This window comes from Poecile atricapillus, chromosome 16, assembly GCF_030490865.1.
Source record: "Poecile atricapillus isolate bPoeAtr1 chromosome 16, bPoeAtr1.hap1, whole genome shotgun sequence".
NCBI lineage: Eukaryota > Metazoa > Chordata > Aves > Passeriformes > Paridae > Poecile > Poecile atricapillus.
In genome coordinates this window covers 10,492,957-10,511,334 of record NC_081264.1, presented here as the reverse complement: position 1 = coordinate 10,511,334, position 18,378 = coordinate 10,492,957, and the positions used below count along the sequence as shown (strand labels likewise).

At 50.5% G+C, this 18,378-nt stretch overlaps 3 protein-coding genes across 9 annotated transcripts in view; all 3 read left to right on the top strand.

Moving 5' to 3' along the window:
• PXN (paxillin) overlaps positions 1-11,432 on the top strand; it is a 49,458-nt gene extending 38,026 nt beyond the window's left edge. For 3 of the 6 annotated variants that reach the window (XM_058851200.1, XM_058851198.1, XM_058851201.1), the window contains 8 exons: positions 226-492; positions 1,033-1,452; positions 2,032-2,112; positions 4,249-4,419; positions 4,764-4,937; positions 5,500-5,581; positions 5,965-6,113; positions 8,049-11,432. In XM_058851200.1, the coding sequence (XP_058707183.1) occupies positions 226-492; positions 1,033-1,452; positions 2,032-2,112; positions 4,249-4,419; positions 4,764-4,937; positions 5,500-5,581; positions 5,965-6,113; positions 8,049-8,315 (1,611 nt within the window). In that variant the 3' untranslated portion in view covers positions 8,316-11,432. Of the gene's footprint in view, positions 1-225; positions 493-1,032; positions 1,453-2,031; positions 2,113-4,248; positions 4,420-4,550; positions 4,619-4,763; positions 4,938-5,499; positions 5,582-5,964; positions 6,114-8,048 lie in introns of those variants that run through there. The other 3 variants (XM_058851199.1, XM_058851202.1, XM_058851203.1) reach the window with 3 other exon arrangements.
• A 287-nt stretch (positions 11,433-11,719) lies between these two features.
• RPLP0 (ribosomal protein lateral stalk subunit P0) lies at positions 11,720-15,233 on the top strand. Its single transcript, XM_058851604.1, has 8 exons — positions 11,720-11,764; positions 11,957-12,060; positions 12,446-12,621; positions 12,718-12,805; positions 13,108-13,254; positions 13,694-13,879; positions 14,514-14,654; positions 15,000-15,233. The coding sequence occupies exons 2-8, from the start codon at positions 12,007-12,009 to the stop codon at positions 15,162-15,164; spliced, it is 957 nt and encodes a 318-aa protein (XP_058707587.1). The 5' UTR covers positions 11,720-11,764; positions 11,957-12,006; the 3' UTR covers positions 15,165-15,233.
• Positions 15,234-15,535: 302 nt separating this feature from the next.
• The window catches only part of GCN1 (GCN1 activator of EIF2AK4), a 38,159-nt gene continuing 35,316 nt past the window's right edge, over positions 15,536-18,378 (top strand). For both annotated transcript variants that reach the window (XM_058851425.1, XM_058851423.1), the window contains exons 1-3: positions 15,536-15,576; positions 17,199-17,301; positions 17,892-17,955. In XM_058851425.1, coding sequence (XP_058707408.1) covers positions 15,559-15,576; positions 17,199-17,301; positions 17,892-17,955 — 185 coding nt within the window. In that variant the 5' untranslated portion in view covers positions 15,536-15,558. The remainder of the gene's footprint in view (positions 15,577-17,198; positions 17,302-17,891; positions 17,956-18,378) is intronic.

Below are 18,378 nucleotides of genomic sequence, written 5' to 3'. Positions count from 1 at the left end.
TTCTAGACAGTTATTTTTGGCTGCTGTGATTATCCTTACAGGGTTTTTCCTTGCACTGAGTCACTGTTCTGGGCTGTGCCAAGAGGAATTTTGGCATTGTGGAATAAATGCCATCACTCTTCCTGTTCACAATTGTCACTAATGTCTTTGAGTTTGTGCTGTTGCATCTTGCAGCTTGCTCTGACATTGCTTTTCTCTGCTCATACTGTTGCCTTTGTCATTTAGATTAAATCTTTAATCAAGAGGACAAAAGAGACTGCAAATGTGCATCCAATGTCTCGGGACCTCTCTCCAAGGCGTAAACTAGGTCCTGCCATATTCCACAAGACTGAGTCCCAAGATCGCTTGATTGAGGAGCTTCAGGACAGACTGGGCATCGATAACCAGGAGCAGGAAGAATGGCAAAGCCAGGATGCCTGGCTGACAGAGGGGCTCATTGTCACTGCCAGGCCCCTGGGGGAAGAGCACAGTGGTGAACAACAAGTAGAGAAGGTAGAAAGCAGGGTCACACGTGCTGGGAAATTCCAGCATGTCCTTCTGTCCAGATAGCATTGTGTGGAGGTGCAGATTGAGTTTCTGAGCATCCTAAACTACACAAAATGAAGAACCAGCTCTTTCTATTCACCCTTGTCTGGCCTGAGAGGGAGAGCAGCACAGGGTCATAGTTCTGGATGTTTAAGAACTGGAGTGGGATCTGAGGGAGCTGCTGATGGTGTCTGTTGATGCAGTCTGCTGCTATCACATCCCAAATGTCCATGTGGGGATTATTTTTGAAACTGCACTGGGAAGCCTGACATCAAGGTGTGTTTTGTTTTATCCAGTGCTGTACCTGTTCAGGGCTTTCTGGGGATGGATAAGATGGTGCTCTTCCTTAAGCTACAGTGAGCAGCACCTTTTCTAGTACCCTTCTCTTTCTAGATGCTTTTTCCCTCTAGATAAACAGTGATAGCAACCAGCCTTCCTGTTAAAGGAAGTGCTTGTTGGTTCCTCTTTGGATTTATTCACCTTTCTTCTTCCTCCGTGTCTTTCTAGGTGGTTTTTCCTCCAGAATCCCCGCTCCTCCCCAGGAGGACAATCTCTGTTCCAGCCTCTTCCCAGCTCCAGCCTTCCAAAGAAGCTGCAAAGATAGTCCCTGCTAATGCTGCTCCTTCTCCTGCCTCTGGCCCTGCACCTCTTCTCTCACTCCCACTTCAGCCTTGCCATGTGTCATCTACCCCAGCTCCTAGTCCAGTCTCTTCCTTCAGCTTGGCTCCCCAGACTCTCTTCCAGTGGGAAGCTTCTGATAATGATTATCATGAGGTTTCTGTTGTGGGCACCCCTCCTAATGAAGATCCCAAACATTCCTGTTCTCCCCAGACCTGGACCCCTAGCACCAAGGCAGTTGTCTCTGTTGGCTGTCAGACTGAAGATGAAGCTTTCTTCCCAGAAATACAGGCAGGCTTCTCTGTTCTGGTTTGTGTTTTTAGCAGTATTTTCCAATCCAACTACTGCTTGTAATTTGACAGCTCAGTAGATACAGTGTTCAGGTAAAGGCTGGTATGAACTGCTGGATGGGAGAGAGGACTCATGGACAATATCTAATCCCAGCTGTAGCACTGCACAGTACATGTCTGTGCAATAACTTGCTGGGATATGTGGGTCCTGTGTGTCCTGACAGTCACTTTGTGCAGCAGGGACTCTTATTTCCCTCTGAGATTAAGAAGGTAACTCTGAAACAAAGCTTGCAGCTCTCCCTGCCACAATCTCTCTGAAATGGAGGGAGTAAAAGATGGCAGAACATACAGGAAGGAGCAGCTCAGCAATCCTTCCTGTGTTTGCACTTTTAGGCAGGTGTTCCACTGTACGAGTGGATTTGGGGGAGGAGATAGCATGGCCAGGACCTGGGTTCTTCATCTCCTGCCAGGGAAGGGCTATAGCTCCATGGTGGTGGGGAGTTCTAAGGTATATGTGCAGTGCAGTGTTAGTGTGCAGGCAGCTCTCAAGCAATGAGCAAGGAAACAACTCTGCATCTTGACCTGTTGTACTTTCCAGGTGACCTCTGCTCCTCCCCTCGTCCGCAGTGCCAATCCGTTGGCTGCTCCTGCACTCCGGGGCCCCACAGCCCCTGACAAGGCAGGATCCCCTTTCTGTTTCCTCAGCATGGTGTGTGCTCTTCTGGTTGATGGATGTGCTGGGATCTGCTCCTGGAGCTCCCAGCACCGTTAATGTGGATAATATCCTGTATTGCATGGTTTGCTACTCATAGAGCTCCTTTCTGAACCTGAGTGATGGCAGATCTCATGGGTGAAGGGTGGGAATTTGAAGGGCCTTTGCATGAGGATGATGTGCTGAGTGTCCCCTACAAACAGCATGCATTATATACAGGAGGTGGAAACAAACCTCCTTCAGGTGAGGGCTCATTTGTGAGCTGTCAAGAGGGCTGGATGGCCAGGCCAGTTAGAAATGGAGGTGTGCACAGGTATTTGTGTCTGCTCTGGGGCCAGCTGTGACTGGCAGGAGTGTGTGGTCCCTCTGGGTCACTACAAGGGTGAAGTGCTTTGTTGCTACATGCTGAATTAATCTCATCTCCTTTCTCCCTGGATGGTATTTGTCACTTGTGTGTGGCATCTGTGCCTGCCCTGCGTGGCCATAACCCCTGGCTAGACCAAGAGAAGCTGTGATTCTTTACACACAGTGCAGCCCTTTTCCTCCTGCTGCACCGTGCAGGAAGCCTGGGCATTATCCTGGGGCTCTGGACAGGCTTTGTCTCCAAAGACCTGTTGTCTCCCTCTGTGAGAGTATCTGTGCAATTGTGTGTGTGCTTTGGAGACAGTCACTGTAACAGTTTTCGGTAGCAAATGTGTATTGTGTGGTGAAGGGTTTGTTTCAGGCTGAGGAGTCTGGGGTGTGATGGGGCTGCTCTGTGCTGCTGGACTAAGAGAGGTTGCAAATTACAGGAGGAGAGAGGAGAGGAAAAGCTGTGGCTTAGGATCCATTGGGAGTCATGCTGCATGTGAGGCAAGGCTGGGGAGTGTGTGGGTGTGTGTGTAAAAGCAGCTGAATTCGTGTATGTCATGAGAATGTTTATACAAATGAGCAGAAACCGGGATTTGTCATTGAGTAAACTGGTCAGCTGCGAGGACAAGCAGCTGCAGGACAGGGAATAGAGCTCCTCCTGTGGCTGGAAGGGCAGGGTCTGCCAAGGCTTGGAGCACTTCAGCATGTCCCTGCTCCTTTGGCTATGCTGACAGCAGACTGGTGGGTTGTTCATAGGCGTAGATTTTGTCTGTTTTAATTTACTCTCTTAGTTAAAGAAAACGTGCTCTAAACATAATTTCTTTTTCTGTGTCCCAAACCTGACAATGGCTATGGCAGTGCCAAGTCAGCTAAAATAATCCTATTTCCTTGCTGGGGTTTGTTTGCAAAGGGAGCTGTGGTGGCCAAGAACATACGCTTTGTTTATAAGTTATGAACCTCAGTAAAACATTTCTCCCCTCCTCTGGGAAGCCTTTCCAAGCCGTGTGTGCTCTAGTGGTGTGAGTTTCAGAAACGGCCTCTGAGACAAGTATCCAAATCCCCTTCCCCCCACCGGTGCATTTCCAACTACAATACACGTGGCAGCCCTGTCTGCTGGGGATGCAGTGCCCTCTCTGTAGGTAAACAGCAGCCAGCTGGGAGAGAGTTACTTCCTTTCTGCTTCCAGTTGCTTAGCTCAGGCATAGGGTGAGAGCCACCTGAGACTGAGAGAGACATGGCAAACAGATGTGCAGAAGGTGGTGCAAAGGGAGAAGATTTCTTAGCTGAAAGGGAGGCGAGATGAGGGAGAGAGGAACATCTCTATTAGAGAGGAGAGACAACTGAGAGCAAGAGCATAGGAATGGAGAGAGGTCAAGGAGAAGGGGCCCTCTGGATGGCGTCTGCTTTGTCAGCTGGCCAGGAACTGATGAGGTAAAGGGAGAGTTTTGGCAGAGGCTTAGAGAGCACTGTACTGAGTGCCTGGGATGTGCTGGTGACTTCTGCTGTATGTGCAGTGAAAGAAAATCAAATCCTCAGTTCACAGCTCTGCTGTTACATAGCTCAGTTCTCTGCATGTCTCTGCATGGGCAGAATACATGTGTGTACTTGATCCTGGGTCTCGTCAGCTTCTTCAGAGACTTCAGCTGACCTCCTGTCTGTTTCTGCAGAGGAGTCACTGGCAGCAACAGCAGGCATTTATCTGATAAGCACAGCAGCATTCACCTTACAGTATTTGTTTTCTCTTACCTGCAGTTCATGGCACAGGGAAAAGCTGGGAGCAGCTCCCCTCCATCCACAGCCTCCAAGCCTGGCAGTCAGCTGGATACCATGCTGGGAAGTCTTCAGTCTGACCTGAATAAACTGGGTGTAGCTACAGTTGCCAAAGGTGTCTGTGGAGCCTGCAAGAAGCCTATTGCTGGGCAGGTGGGTTGAAGGTGCTGCCTCATTGCTGAACCTTGGGCTGCAGCTGGGAGTAATGGGGAGGGCTGTTTCGTGAGGCTGGAGAGACTGGAGATGCTGGAGAAACTGAAGTACTCTATTTATCCACTGGCTAGGTACGCTGTAAGCTCCTCCAGTGACCTCTACCCTGCCCCTGAGGGACTGCCCTCTCCTGAGATTATAGGTAATTCAGTTTTCATGCTACCCCAGTCCAGGGCTCACTTGAGTAGTAGAACTTGTCATTCTTGCTGACCTCCAGCTGGTATCTTGTCATGTGGTCTAGGGGAGGGAGAGATAGAGTTGTTCTCCATAATCTGTTTTCCCAACAGGTGGTTACAGCCATGGGGAAAACCTGGCACCCTGAGCACTTCGTCTGTACCCACTGCCAGGAGGAGATTGGGTCTCGGAACTTCTTTGAGCGGGATGGGCAGCCCTACTGCGAGAAGGACTATCACAACCTCTTCTCTCCTCGCTGCTACTACTGCAATGGGCCCATCCTTGATGTGAGTTCCTTGGGGGAGTCAGGGTGCTGGCAAGTTGCTGCAAGCCTAGATGTTAAAAGTCCACTTCACCCATGTATTCTGGGTGGAAGATTTTGTTCAGGGATTTCTGTATTTGTTTCGTCCTTGCTTTGAAAGGGAAACAACTTGGCACAGTCAAATTCTTATACTAGTGAGTGGAGTTGGTCCCTCTTACCTTTGCTGAAGTTCCTTCAGCGTCCCACATTGCTCCATCATTCTGGTCATGATTCCTCAGCTTTTTGTTGTTGGTAGCCTGTGGTAACAGGCACCAGTGCTGGTCCTGAGGACTGGATGGGGCCCTGTGTAAGGGAGGAAGCAGTGCCTAAGATCCTTTTAGGGTAAAAAAAAAAGTGTGCAGTGGGAAAGTCTGAACAAGCCAGAGGCAGGGGTGAATTGACTGGTCCCTAAAGGACGGTCTATTTTAATGCTTGCTCTTGTCAGCACCAACATTCATATGTTCTCCCCTCTCTCCAGCCCCCCTTACTCACCTCCAAGCTGAAGCCATCATTTACATGACCTGTACTTTTTGTTTTCTTTTAAACAGAAAGTGGTGACAGCTTTGGACAGGACATGGCACCCTGAACACTTTTTCTGTGCTCAGTGTGGAGCTTTCTTTGGACCTGAAGGTATTGCTGGTTTGTGCAAGGGGAAAGCAATCTCCCCCCTGAACTGCAGACAAGGGAATGAGGCAGAGCTGCTGCTGGGGTTCAGCCTGAGACATCACAGGGGAGCTACTGGAGTTCGAAGGGAGCTGTTTATGGGGGAAGGATTGTGCCAGCAATCATGGCTTCTCCCTGGAGAGGAAGAACATGCCTCTGCTGGGATGGGAAGGGTTAGGGTTAGGGAACAAGGAACAGTGTTGGGGTTAGAACAAGGAACTCTTAACAGCTGTAGCTGCTGTGTGTGTTAGCAGGGGGATGATCCTACCCACATGGGTTACCCTGCACAGGTTGTGTGGCCACAGTGAAGATGGGGAGCTGATCCCTTTGTCTCTCCTCTCCTTGGGCAGGATTTCATGAGAAGGATGGCAAAGCCTATTGTCGCAAGGACTACTTTGATATGTTTGCTCCCAAGTGTGGAGGCTGTGCCCGGGCTATCCTGGAAAACTACATCTCTGCCTTGAACACCCTGTGGCACCCTGAGTGCTTTGTCTGTCGGGTAAGAAACCCAAGGTCCCTTGCTGCTGCTGTATGACTCCTCTTGTTTCCACCCTGAGGCATCTGGTCCCATATCGGGGAAAAGTGTCTGTGGGGTAGTGAAGGGCAGCCAGCCCCACAACATAAAAACATTCCAGCAACCAAACACCTTCTTGATATCTGTCTGTTTATATTAAACTTTTGAGTCGCTTTGCTCTTTCTGTTCCCAGCTGCAGTTATGGGCTTCTGCAGCAGCTTACAGATAAAGAGAGATATTTTCTGTGACCTTTAAATAATTATAAGCTAAACTTCTCTCTGAGTACTTGCCTCAGCAATCAAATTTTGAGGATCTTCCTCCCATGCTCCATCTGACAATGTAAACTAATGAGAGTGACCTTGTTCAGACAAACATGCAAGTCAGTGAAACAGTGGCAGGCTCCATACAACAAGCATAATAAACAGGAATACTGCAGATGAAATGCTTGGCACTCTTTCAGAGAGCATTGCAAATATTAACTCTTACTGTCCCCAAGAGATGAGCCAAATCAGCCACTGTTTCCTAGAGTGGGAGAGAAGGCAGAAACCAGATCAAGCAGCCAGAACTGCAAGCTGCTGATTCCTGTTGTGATGCTCAGAGCAGACGGTCACCAGCGTGTTGGGACTGTCTGTGGCTCCTGTGGTGGTGTGCAGAGTGAGGCAGAAGCTGTGCCTGACTGGGGCTGGGGGGGCTATGCCTTATGCAGAGATTGAGACTTTATCAAGTAGCTCTGTTTTCCTTTCTCCCTGCTGTGGCCTGAATTAGCAAGGCCAGCACGGATTTCCTCCAGGCCACAAGATGGGATTCTCTTCCTGTTTCTGCAAAAGCAGAGCAAACTTAACAGCTGTCCTGCTGACTGAGGGAAGAGACTGTCAGCATTGGTAAAGTCATGGACTCCTGCAGGCAAACTGCATTCTCCTGGTACTGCAAGTGTTCAGCTGCCCATGGCTCTGCATGCTGTTTGCTGGACTCATGTCCACATGCTGGGAGCCAGCTGTGTGATACTCAGTGTCCTCCCTGGGGAAGAGGACAGCAAAACCAGGATTCAGGAAACTGGCTCCTCTGGGTCTTGCTGCTGATATATTTGGTAAATCTGTCAGTGTCCTCAACTCTCTCCTTTACTCTCCTTCCTCAGTTTTCCACTTTTACAAGGAGAGGAATCTCTCCAGTCTGGTGGAAATGATGGCTTTTGTTGCAAGTTCTGCAATGAAGTGTCCTCAGCTGCCTGATGCTGAGGGGGAGGGAGCAGCTCTGGACACATTGGCACATAGCTGGTGTATCCTCTTCCCCTTATCTGTTCAACATCATTAGCACTATAGAACAGTTTCAGCAGTGACTCATGTGTAACTGGTGGAAATGTTTCAGGCTGGAAAATCCTTTGCAGAGTGTACCTGCCTAATGCCAGCCATTCTGGAGAGGTCACTCATAAAGATTAATTGTGCCTAATTTTCTCAGCTGGAACCAGTCCCAAGCTCATCAGGATTCTGCTGCATGAAAGTCTGTGTTGGTCCTTTCTTCTGTTTGCCCTTGTGAGAAAGCTGGAGTGAGGAAAAAAATACCAGGGAAAGGTGCTGCAGTGTTTCCCATCTCAGGGCAGGAATGTTCTCTTTTTTCCTGGCTAGACATACCTGGTAGTTCATCCATAGTATTTTCTTTGTAGAAGTGAAGCCAGCTGGGCAAAGGAGCTGGTTAATTCCCTTGCTTGTGTCTGTAACTGTGCATTTCTCAGTCTTTTTTTGGAAACTCTTCATGATGGGCAGAGTTTGGCTCTGGATAGTAGGACAGTGCTGCAAGGCAGCAGTTCACCTGCCCACCGCAGAGCTGGGCTGTGCCATAGGGCAGAGGACTCTTGTAGAGCTGCCCCTGCCCACCACCCCAGCTTCTCATGCAACCTGTCCCCTTTGCTTTGTCCTGCTGCAGGAATGTTTCACCCCGTTCGTCAACGGCAGCTTCTTCGAGCACGACGGGCAGCCCTACTGTGAGGTGCATTACCACGAGCGCCGCGGCTCGCTCTGCTCCGGCTGCCAGAAGCCCATCACAGGACGCTGCATCACTGCTATGGGCAAGAAATTCCACCCAGAACACTTTGTCTGTGCCTTCTGCCTCAAGCAACTCAACAAAGGAACCTTCAAAGAGCAAAACGACAAACCCTACTGCCAGAACTGCTTCCTCAAGCTCTTCTGTTAGAGGCACCATAGATGGGCTCTAAAGCATCTTTCTGCCACCCCCTTGGCAGTTCTGTCTCTCTGAACATTACTGTGATTTAGGAACCTTACCAGGCAGGGGAGGAGGGGGGTGGGGGGTGGGAAATGCTGCTATGGAGAGGCAGTAGATCCAGAGATGAGATGGACCATTAAACTGGAAACGCCCTTGCTGTGTCTCAGAAGAGAGAGGCTGAGATCCCTCGTTAAGGTGTGTGTGTGTGTCTGTGTGTGACTGACAGCTGAGCTTAGCTCGAGGGCTCTAACAGCAAGATTTTCCCAGCCCTCTCCTGGCAGCAGGAGGCTTTGCCAGTACATTTCAGCCTGTGTCAGCTCTCTGAGCAAATAGTGACACTTGCAGACAACACAACCCTCTGCTTTGACACCTCATTCTCAGGCTTTTGCCTGCAGGTGCGCAGGGTGAGTGACAGTGCAGAGAGGCCACCCTGTGACCCCAGTGCCACCCTGGCTCTACTCAGAGAGTTACATAGTGTGTGTGACTTGCTGAGACTAGAGCATCAGCACAGGCAGCCAAGACCCTGCAAGGGTCTCTCCAGTTCCATTACACTGTAAGGAGATAATACCACTTACTCTTTTTTCAATTCAGAGGAATCAAGATGTTACTGTGTGGGGTGTTTCTCTTTTTTTTCCTTAGTTTGTTACTCCCTTTCTCAATGCCTTTTCTCAGCACACTGGAGCAGGAGGTGGGGTAAGCCCCGACCATCCCTCAGCACTGTTGTGCTCTCCTGTAGGGACATGCCGTGCCAGGCAGCTCCATAGGCACCCAGGCCAGCTCAGGGAATCTGCTCCCCTCACCTACTGCTCCTGGGAGAGAGGAAGAGGCATCACCCCTTCTCTAAAGACAGAGAGGTCAGAGCAGCCTTGTTCATCCATCCCTGTTATGAGTGAGTGTGACGTGCACGTGTTTATCTGGCCTGAAACTCTCCCATCTATCAGAGCCTGAATCTGTCACAGAAGAGTGGGGAGAAGGAAGGGTTTAAGAAGCCAGGAAAAAAAAAAATCCTAAATTTATATCCTTTCTTCTTCCAGTTTGCTAATGACACCTATCAGCCCCTTGGTGTTTCCCTTTTCTGAGCTCTTGTTAAACATGTTCTACTGAGAGATGCTACAGCAATAACCTTTTATATTGACTGTTACTGGTATAACGAGTCCTGGGGGTCAGGTGTGCATGACACACTTGGAGTTTTACTATCAAAGTGAATACTGTATCCTGTCTTTGATAAGAACTGTAGATTTCTTACACTGATTTTGAATTCATATCTAATTTACTTTTAATCCTCTTATACAGAAATTGGTTTTGAAGTGATTTTAAGAAAGCAACTTTTATATCAAGCTGTGCTGTCCTAGGCAGCGTGCCAGTTATGCTGGCTTACTGCATCTGTAATCTCAATGCTTTATTAAGCCTAACTAACACTCAATATTTCCTTTTTGTTGCGGGTTGGGAAGGGCTGGAATCTATGGGCAAGGGAATGTGACGTATTATTTTTCCCCTAGCACAGGCAGGTGAACTGTGAATAGGCTTGGGTTTGGTTTTTTTTTTCTTCCTCTGGGTCACCTAAAAGTGTAATTTTGGTTTTTATTGTAACCTGTAAACTGCTGTATTTGAATCACCTGCCGTTCTCCCAAAGATCAGCTTCCAGGATGTTAAAAGTGAGTCTTAATATGATGCTACAGGGAAAGGATCTCAGGCCTTTGCCCTTGGTTTCTCTTCTTCAGCTGCCTCAAACTAGAACAGGGTTAATTGGGGAAGAGGCTCCTTTCTTTCTGTGGAAGAAAGGTCTTGTGACTGAGGAGGAGAAACTGGGAGACAGAGTCTGTTCCTGACTAGCTGTGCAGCTTTGGGCCAGTCACTAAACCTTATGGTGCCTCAGTTTCCCCATCTGTAAAACGGGGGCAGTTTAGCCTGGATTTGTGAAGTTATTGTGAGGCCTAGTTCATGTCTAGTGAAGCACTTCTAGGTCTCTGGCTGGAGGGTGCTATGGAGAGGGGAGTGTTGTGCTGAAATTCCTGGTGGCGTTCTGTGGTACCAGCCCTGGGAATGGTGTTTGCAGTTAGCGCTCTGGAGAGCTGCAGCTCTGTCACCATTGGCATCCAGTTGGGTTTTGCAGCTCGGTGGGTGCATTAGAGGGGTCTAGGGGTGGCTGTGTCAGAAACCAGCCCTGAAAGCCATGGGTCACAGTGCCATGTGACTTTGTCATGGTGCTGCGCTGCCCTGCTCTGGTCACTGATACTGTCCCACTGATTTCCCCTGACAAACAAACCTCAGTGTGTGGGTGTGAGACCAGAGGGAGCTCTAGGAGCACTGGAGCTGTGTCAGCTGGGCTGAGCACAGCTCTGGGAAATTCTTGAGGCAAGAGTCCTTATTTGCCTTTTCATCTTGTAAGTCTGTTTGACCTAAAATGGATGTTCCTAAGCTGCCTGTGTTTATCTCGCTGGAGAGGTCAAATTCCTCGGTGCCGCTGAGGGGACACACAGCTGTTGTGTGCAAGTACTGGAGAGGGGTGAGATGTTTCTGGCACTGCCACTTTGTGTGACATCTGCAAACTGTAATCCTGTGCCTCAGTTTCCCTGTCGGGGGAGTCTTTAACCTACCTCACTGCTAGCTGAGGCTTTGTTAGTGACACTTGTGGCACGCCTGGGTGCAGGCTGCTGAGTGGGGTGCGTGGTGCTGAGAGGAGGCTCCTCTGGCCTTAGTGCTTAACCAAGATGATGTCACACTCACCTTCTGCCTTCATCCGGTGTCTGATACGCCACACCGATGCTACTCTGCCAAATAATGCCTAGTGGTGGCTGCGGCCGCTGTGGCTGTCCAAAATGCCTGTTCGTTCAGTGCAGCTGTGGTTTTAGGGTAGCACAGCCGCTGTTGTGGTGTGGGGGTGCACCCCCGGGCCAGGCGCTACCCCTGGGGAAGGCCTTTTACATCACGTCCGGGCTGGGCTGGGGGAAGCTCCGCTGGGTCGACAATTATTTGATTCTTTCCTCCCTTGTAAACTTCTAACTCCGCTTTTTTTTTTTTTTTTTTCCCTTTCCTCCATTTAAAAACCTTGCAGTTACGCCAATAAAATTTTTACCATTATAGTCACGCCTGTGTCGCGGTTGTTTCCCGCCCTCGAGCTTGTGAGGGGCCGGGCCCCGGGGGCCCCTGAGGGGCTGAGGGGGGGTGGGAGGGAGGTGCAGGGCGCTCCTCCGGCCGCCAGGGGGCGACGCGCGCCCGGCCGCGCGCGCTCTCCCTAAGCCTTTCGCGTCTTCCGCTGGCGTCACGCGCGGCCCACGGAGCTGCTGATGATTGACGTGGAGAGCAGCCAATGGGCTGAGGGGAGGGAGCTCCGCGGCGCTCTGCGATTGGTCATGAGACGCGCTATAGAAGGAGACGGGCCCGCCCTGCGGCCTTTCTTTCCCGGAGCCCTCGTGGAGGTGCGGGCGCGGCGCGGCGTGGCGGCTCCGGAGTCCAGGCGGGGTTGCGGCTGGGCGGCCGCGATGAGGGGACCGGACCGGGACCAGGAGCGGGGTTCTGGGCCGCGGCTGCGCTGTGGGGTTGGGAGCGCTGGGCCCCAGGACGGAGGGAGGGGAAGGGTGGGGACCCACCTGAGCCGCTCTTCCTGGCAGGTCCCAGCTCGTCTTTAAACCCACCGGGCGATCCTTGGAGCACCGCCGAGATGCCCAGGGAAGACAGGGCTACGTGGAAGTCCAACTATTTTATGAAAATCATCGTGAGTGTCGACTCGGAACCCTCGTGGGGCGGTGCCGGGGCAGGCTCGGGGCAGCGGGAGCCGGGCGGGCCGGGCTGTGGGGGCTTCTAAGAGAGAGGTGAGTGCTCTGGGGTGTCTGAACGAGTTCCTGGCACTAGGAAGAGACTTGACATAGTCCAGATTAGGCCTCCTGAAAATTTGCCGTGGTGCTTGCAGACGTGTTCAGGGATGTGACTCGATGGCTGAGTGAAAGATGGAGCCTGTGGCCCACCCAGCCTCACTTGGAGCTCATCATTCTGAAATTTCTGACAAACTTTTTTTACCTTTTAACGTCTTGAGGTTTTAATGCTGCTCTGTGCTCCGCTCTGAACTTCTTTGTATAGTTACAGTGTTTCTTTTGCTATAGCAACTTCTGGATGATTACCCAAAATGTTTCATTGTGGGAGCAGACAATGTGGGATCCAAGCAGATGCAGCAGATCCGGATGTCCCTGCGTGGAAAAGCTGTTGTGCTGATGGGGAAGAACACGATGATGCGCAAAGCTATTCGTGGTCATCTGGAGAATAACCCTGCACTAGAAAAGTGGGTAATGTGCCTGAGAGCACTTCTGGGTCCTCTGTCTTGGTAGAGGGGAGGTTGTCTAAGGAGTGAAACTGAAGTCTGTCATCTTCCCTTCAGGCTGCTTCCTCATATCCGTGGGAACGTGGGCTTTGTCTTCACTAAGGAGGATCTGACTGAGATCCGGGACATGCTGCTGGCTAACAAGGTAAGGGACATCAGCACTCGCTGTTTGTTTGTGCTGAGATGGAATGCAAAATAAAACAGTCTTCACGGTGGTCACCTCCTTAGTAGGAGTCCTCAAGGGTTGGGAATTGGCCCCTGCAGTTTTAGCCAAGTGGCTTAAGTCCAGTTGCCTCACTTTTGTGTGTCTGGGTGCTATTCTGGGTCTATCCTGGAGGATCCTGGGTGCTATTCTGGGTCTTATCGTGGAGGAGCGTGTCAGGGAGGAGGGGATCCCACAAGATCTGAGGTGAACGTTCTTGCAGTGTCTCATCTCCCCCCTCTCAGGTGCCAGCTGCTGCCCGTGCCGGTGCTATCGCTCCTTGTGATGTGACTGTGCCAGCCCAGAACACGGGCCTCGGACCCGAGAAGACCTCCTTTTTCCAGGCCTTGGGCATCACCACCAAGATTTCCAGAGGAACCATTGAAATTCTGGTCAGTGAGCTGCAGTTCAAGCTGTTCCTTGACTGGGAGGCCTTGATTGTTGCAGCTGAGGGAGCTGTGAAGGCCAGAGCTCTCATTAGTGCCAAGATACTGTATGAGCAGTGTAATTATTACACTTTGGGATCTGGAGGAGGGTGTCTGGCTTCAGTGTGGAGGGATTGAAGTTCTCCATCAGATTTTCAGGGGTAGGCTCTGTGAGAGGAACATACAGGTGGAGCTACCTGCAGGTAATGCAGGAAAGGTGCTGCCTTTCTCCTGGCTGGCTTGGACTTGTTTGTGTGGTCTGGGGCTTTCTCTGCTTGTAGAGCTGAAGGTGGAGTGTGTTGGTTGTGCTCATTTGCTCCTCTAGTTCCACTGCCTGTGTTTGTGTCCCATTTGATGTGCTGGAATTTCTTGGTGTGTATTCACTCCTTTTCCCTGATCTCCTCAGAGCGATGTGCAGCTTATCAAGACTGGAGACAAAGTGGGTGCCAGCGAAGCCACCCTGCTGAACATGCTGAACATCTCCCCGTTCTCCTTTGGGTTGGTGATCCAGCAGGTCTTTGACAATGGCAGCATTTACAACCCTGAAGTGCTGGACATCACTGAGGAGACCTTGCACAAACGCTTTCTGGAGGTGAGTGCCACAGCCCTGTCCCTCGTGTTCTGCATTGCTGCTCTGGGACCCAGCACTGCCCCCGAACAAAGTGTCCTGTCTGCTATTTTCCATGAGATCCTGCAGAGCCAGGAGTTCTCCCTGGTTCCCTAGAGAAACTGTCTGTCAGGGGTACTTGTAGGATTCTTTATCTGAAGCTGCTTCAGAAATCATTTAAGGCCAGTTAAAATCATGGAATATTCTGAGTTGGAAGGGCCCCACAAGGATCATTTGGTCCAGCTCCTGGTTCTGCACAGGACACCCCAGCAATCCTACCCTGTGCCCAAAAGCATTGTCCAAATGCTTCTTGAGCTCTGGCAGGCTTGGAGACATGGGGAGCCTGTTCAGTGACTGACCACCCTCTGGGGAAGAACCTTTTCTATTATTCCACTTCAAACTCCCCTGACACAGCTTCATGCTGTTCTCTTGAGTCCTGTCACCAGAGGGCACAGATAAGAGACATTTAAATCTTGGCACCTTGATTTCACTGGAGCTGTTACCTGAGTGCATTGCATGCTTTTCCTTGTGTTTGCAATGTAAAAGTGATTTATTCTGCTGTGATTTCTAGTCCAGGTTATTTCTCAGACCACAGAAACACAAGTCTGTTTCTTCACAGGGTGTTCGTAATGTTGCCAGCATCTGTCTGCAAATTGGGTACCCGACCATTGCGTCCGTGCCCCACTCCATCATCAATGGGTACAAGCGTGTCCTGGCTGTGGCTGTGGAGACTGACTACACCTTCCCACTGGCTGAAAAGGTAATGGCTGGCTTTGAGCTCTGCAGAGGTGTGTTAGAAATGCAGCCAGGCACATTCACAGCACATCCCCTGGTTTGAGAATGCAGGATGTGTCTGGAGAAGGGCCATTTGCTTCTGTACATTGTGTACAAATGGCAGGAGAAAGCTGATTTACCTGGTGTTGCTTTTGTGGGGCCGTTACACTCAGCATAGCTGAAATGTCTTTGGTTATTAATATCTGCTAGTGATGAGGGGACCTCTTCAGTTTCTGGCAAGCTGCAAGTGCTGCCTTTATCATTACAGAGGTTCACTCTTGCAAAATGTTTTGTTCCTTGTGAGTTTACATTTTTTCCCCCACTTTTGCAGGTGAAGGCCTTCCTGGCAGACCCCTCAGCTTTTGTGGCAGCCATGCCTGTGGTAGCTGAAGCAGCTAAACCTGCTGCTGCCACTTCTGCTGCTCCAGCGAAGGAGGCAGCAAAGGAGGAGTCGGAGGAGTCTGACGAGGACATGGGATTTGGTCTCTTTGACTAACAGCATCCACCCTCTGCCTCTGTCAGAGTTGACCCGATGGGAGAAATAAAAACCTCTTTTCCACCTTCATGTGTGCTTGCATCGATGGTGTAGTCTCCACGTCAGCTGGGTTTTGGGGAAGGTGTAACCCGAGGGGCCCTGCTCCAGGGCGATGGTTGTTCTCGGGCCGGGGCGAGGGAACGGTTCTCGGGGCCGCAGCGCGGCTCTCCCCGGCCGGGCCGGGCACAGGCCTTGCCCGCAGCAGGTCTGGGCGGTGCAGCCGCCGCCCGTCCTGTCCTTTTCCGCTTCCCCGCGCGGCGGGGCCGGGGCTCCCGGGCCGGGCGGGCAGCGCCCATCGCCGTGGCTCCGGGCCCGCCCCGGAAGCCGCTACCGGTTCCGGGGTCGCGGCGGAGCGATGGCGGCCGACACGCAGGTGAGTGCGGGGCGGGCGGCACTGGGTCCGGCCCGGGCAGGGGGGCCGCGCCCGGGGCCGCGTCTCGTTCCGCTCCCGCCCCGCTGCGCCCTCGGCCCGGCTGCGGGGCCCGGGCCGGCGCCCGAAGCCGCCCGGGGACGTGGCAGGCGGGGCGGGCCCCGCGGAGCCGCCCGCGCCGTGCCCGGCCCGCGGGAAGGAGCCGCCGCCGGGGAACCCGGGCGGAGCGGGGGGCGGCGGGGCCCGGCCCCATCGAGGCCCGGCAGGAGCCGCGTCCCGCCCGGCTGCGGCGCCGTGTGCGGCTGCTCCCGGTTCGTACCGCCCGGCCGCGTGTGAGCGCTCCCTGTGCCCGGAATGCCTGGGACCGCCGGCTGCTCCTGAGGGGCTTGGGATGTTCCCAGTCCCAGTCTGCTCAGCGACAGGTCCTTGTACAGATACTGCTTTTGTCCTCTGTACCTGTTTGCAGCAGCATTGGTGGTATGCTAGCTTTGTAATGTATACATAAACATCCTAAAAAATAAAAATAAAAAGCAAACTGGCAAAGCATGTCCCAGAGGCTTTTCCATAGACACTCCATGAGTAGTCGAGGTTTTGCAGTTTGTGTAAGTCGCTGAGATGCTGGTGAGGTCCTGTAGTGTTACACGTAATTTATATTTTTTCATTTCTAAACTTAGGATAATTTTAACACATTTTTCATGTCCGCACATCTCCCTGTCATCATTAAGCAGCATGAGTAAGTGCAGCTTGGTTTGAGTTTGCGTATGATGAGCTCATGTAATTGAAAGGTTTGAGAGAAGAGCAGGTCCGTAACAGCAGCTGGTTTTTTTGGTTCTGGTGTCAGTGACATTGTTGGTCGTCCTTTGCAGCTCAACCCAGCCTTACTGTTCAGAGGTGCAGCACTGCTTCCAGACAGTTTTTAAGGAGACCTGTGGGTGTGAAATGGTCACAGTCTCAGGGAGGTGTGGATGGACTTTGAAAGCCAGGAAGCCACTGTGCAGGATTAGCCTTCCAGCATGTTGGCAAAAAGCTTCACTGAAAGTAGTTTTGAGGAGCCCTTCAAAAAGGATTGAAAAGGGAAGGAACAGTTTTTGATGAGCTTTGAAAGATATGCTTATTCACTGCCTTTCAGAAAGATGATATAAAATTGGTCAGCCTTTCCTGGAGAGCTGTGCTTTGGTTTATATAACTGCAGAAAATCTGGGTGTGTAGGTCTCCCTGGGTTGTCTGCAGTTGGAGTGCTCCTTCAGGACTACCTGGACTTCAGGAGGTAACACAGGGCGAAGCTCCTTTGAATTCTGAAAGCTGCTATTTTTTGCTTTGAAAGGTCCTGTACTCCAGATTATGAGTCTTAGCTCTTACTCTGTGTTACTTTTAGAGGGGTAAGTGTCTCTTACAGAGCATGAGAGCACAGATGAAAGGAGAGCAGTCATCCCTCAGCCCTGGGGATGGAGTTTCACAGTGTGTGAAGCACAGTGACCCTTCCTTAGTGGACGAGATGATGGATGCTCACATTTGGACACTAAGGGGTCATGTGGCAGCAAGTGACATGTTTTGTTTGCCCTGGTTTGTGTTCTGTGGGTTGATATCAAAGGCAGTCTGATGTTTTTTCTGCTTTGTGGTTTTAGATTTCTGACACACTGAAGCGGTTTGCAGTGAAAGTAACTACAGCCAGCGTGAAGGAGCGGAGAGAGATCCTCAGTGAGCTGGGAAAATGCATTTCTGGGAAAGGTAAAAGTTTTACCTTTACCTAACTTACCTGGGTGGAGGAGAATGTGAAAATGTTTTGTTTCAAAAGGCTGCGTGAGGGGTATTTGCTTGAAGGAGGGGGCTGGCAGCGTTTTGAGCCAGTGCTTCCATCACAGGGTTAATTCCAAGCATGGGATTTGTGGGTAGCACAGAACCCCAGCTTTTGGCACAACTGCTTTTTCCAGTCAGTAGTTGTAGCATTGTATGTGTTAGTTCTTCATTAATGTATCAGTTGAGTTTCTTTCATGACTCTTGTTCTTTTAGGGATACACACATATATAGAGATGGGGAGTGTGGAAGCTTACAGGTAGTCTTAATAAAACAGCTGAAGCAAAATTTTTAAACTTATTTCTCTCATTTTCTGAAGATGACCATGTTTTATGTGTTCCAGTTTTACCATTTTTTAAAAAAATGCAGATAATGTATAAAAAAACCAAACTTTTACTGTGATTTTTGCAAGTAATTTCATAGATGCAAATAGTTTACTGATTTCAGTCATGAAGTGAATCGTGTTTGTGTTAAAGATTAAGAGCTCAGTGATTTATGAAGTGTTTTGAAATACATTTTTACAGATCTCCCAGAGGGTGCAGTGAAAGGCCTTTGCAAACTCTTCTGCCTTACTCTGCATCGATACCGGTGAGTAAATTGATGTGGAAAGCATGTATTATATAATCTATCAGTATTTAGTAGTTACATTGGTCTGGAACATCTGGAAATGTTAGCATGCAGTGTCGCAGAGATGTATATGACACTGAAGAATGTCATCTTGTAATTACATTCTCAGGGGAGGATTGACATTAAAAAGTTTTACAATATTTGCCTTGCATTTTACCTTTAATTTTGAAATTAGAATTTTAATCCTGCGGTTCAGTTTGGAAGAATGAACACCCATGTCCTTGTGAAGCAAGACTGAGCTGTCTTTTAGATACCTTTTAGACAATTTCAGGTGGGATTAAATCATGGTCCATTGTAGAGGAGCTGTTCAGAACCTATTTTCTTCTACAATCTGCTGGAGGGCCTCCACATAACTGCTGTCACTTGAGGAAGGGAGTGGAAGTT

Excerpts from the sequence above, each read along its gene's own strand:
- RPLP0 (XM_058851604.1), top strand. The coding sequence starts at position 12,007 with ATGCCCAGGGAAGACAGGGCTACGTGGAAGTCCAACTATTTTATGAAA. Across the intron at positions 12,806-13,107 it reads ACATGCTGCTGGCTAACAAG|GTGCCAGCTGCTGCCCGTGC; the intron begins GTAAGGGACATC and ends CCCCCCTCTCAG. Across the intron at positions 14,655-14,999 it reads CCTTCCCACTGGCTGAAAAG|GTGAAGGCCTTCCTGGCAGA; the intron begins GTAATGGCTGGC and ends CCACTTTTGCAG.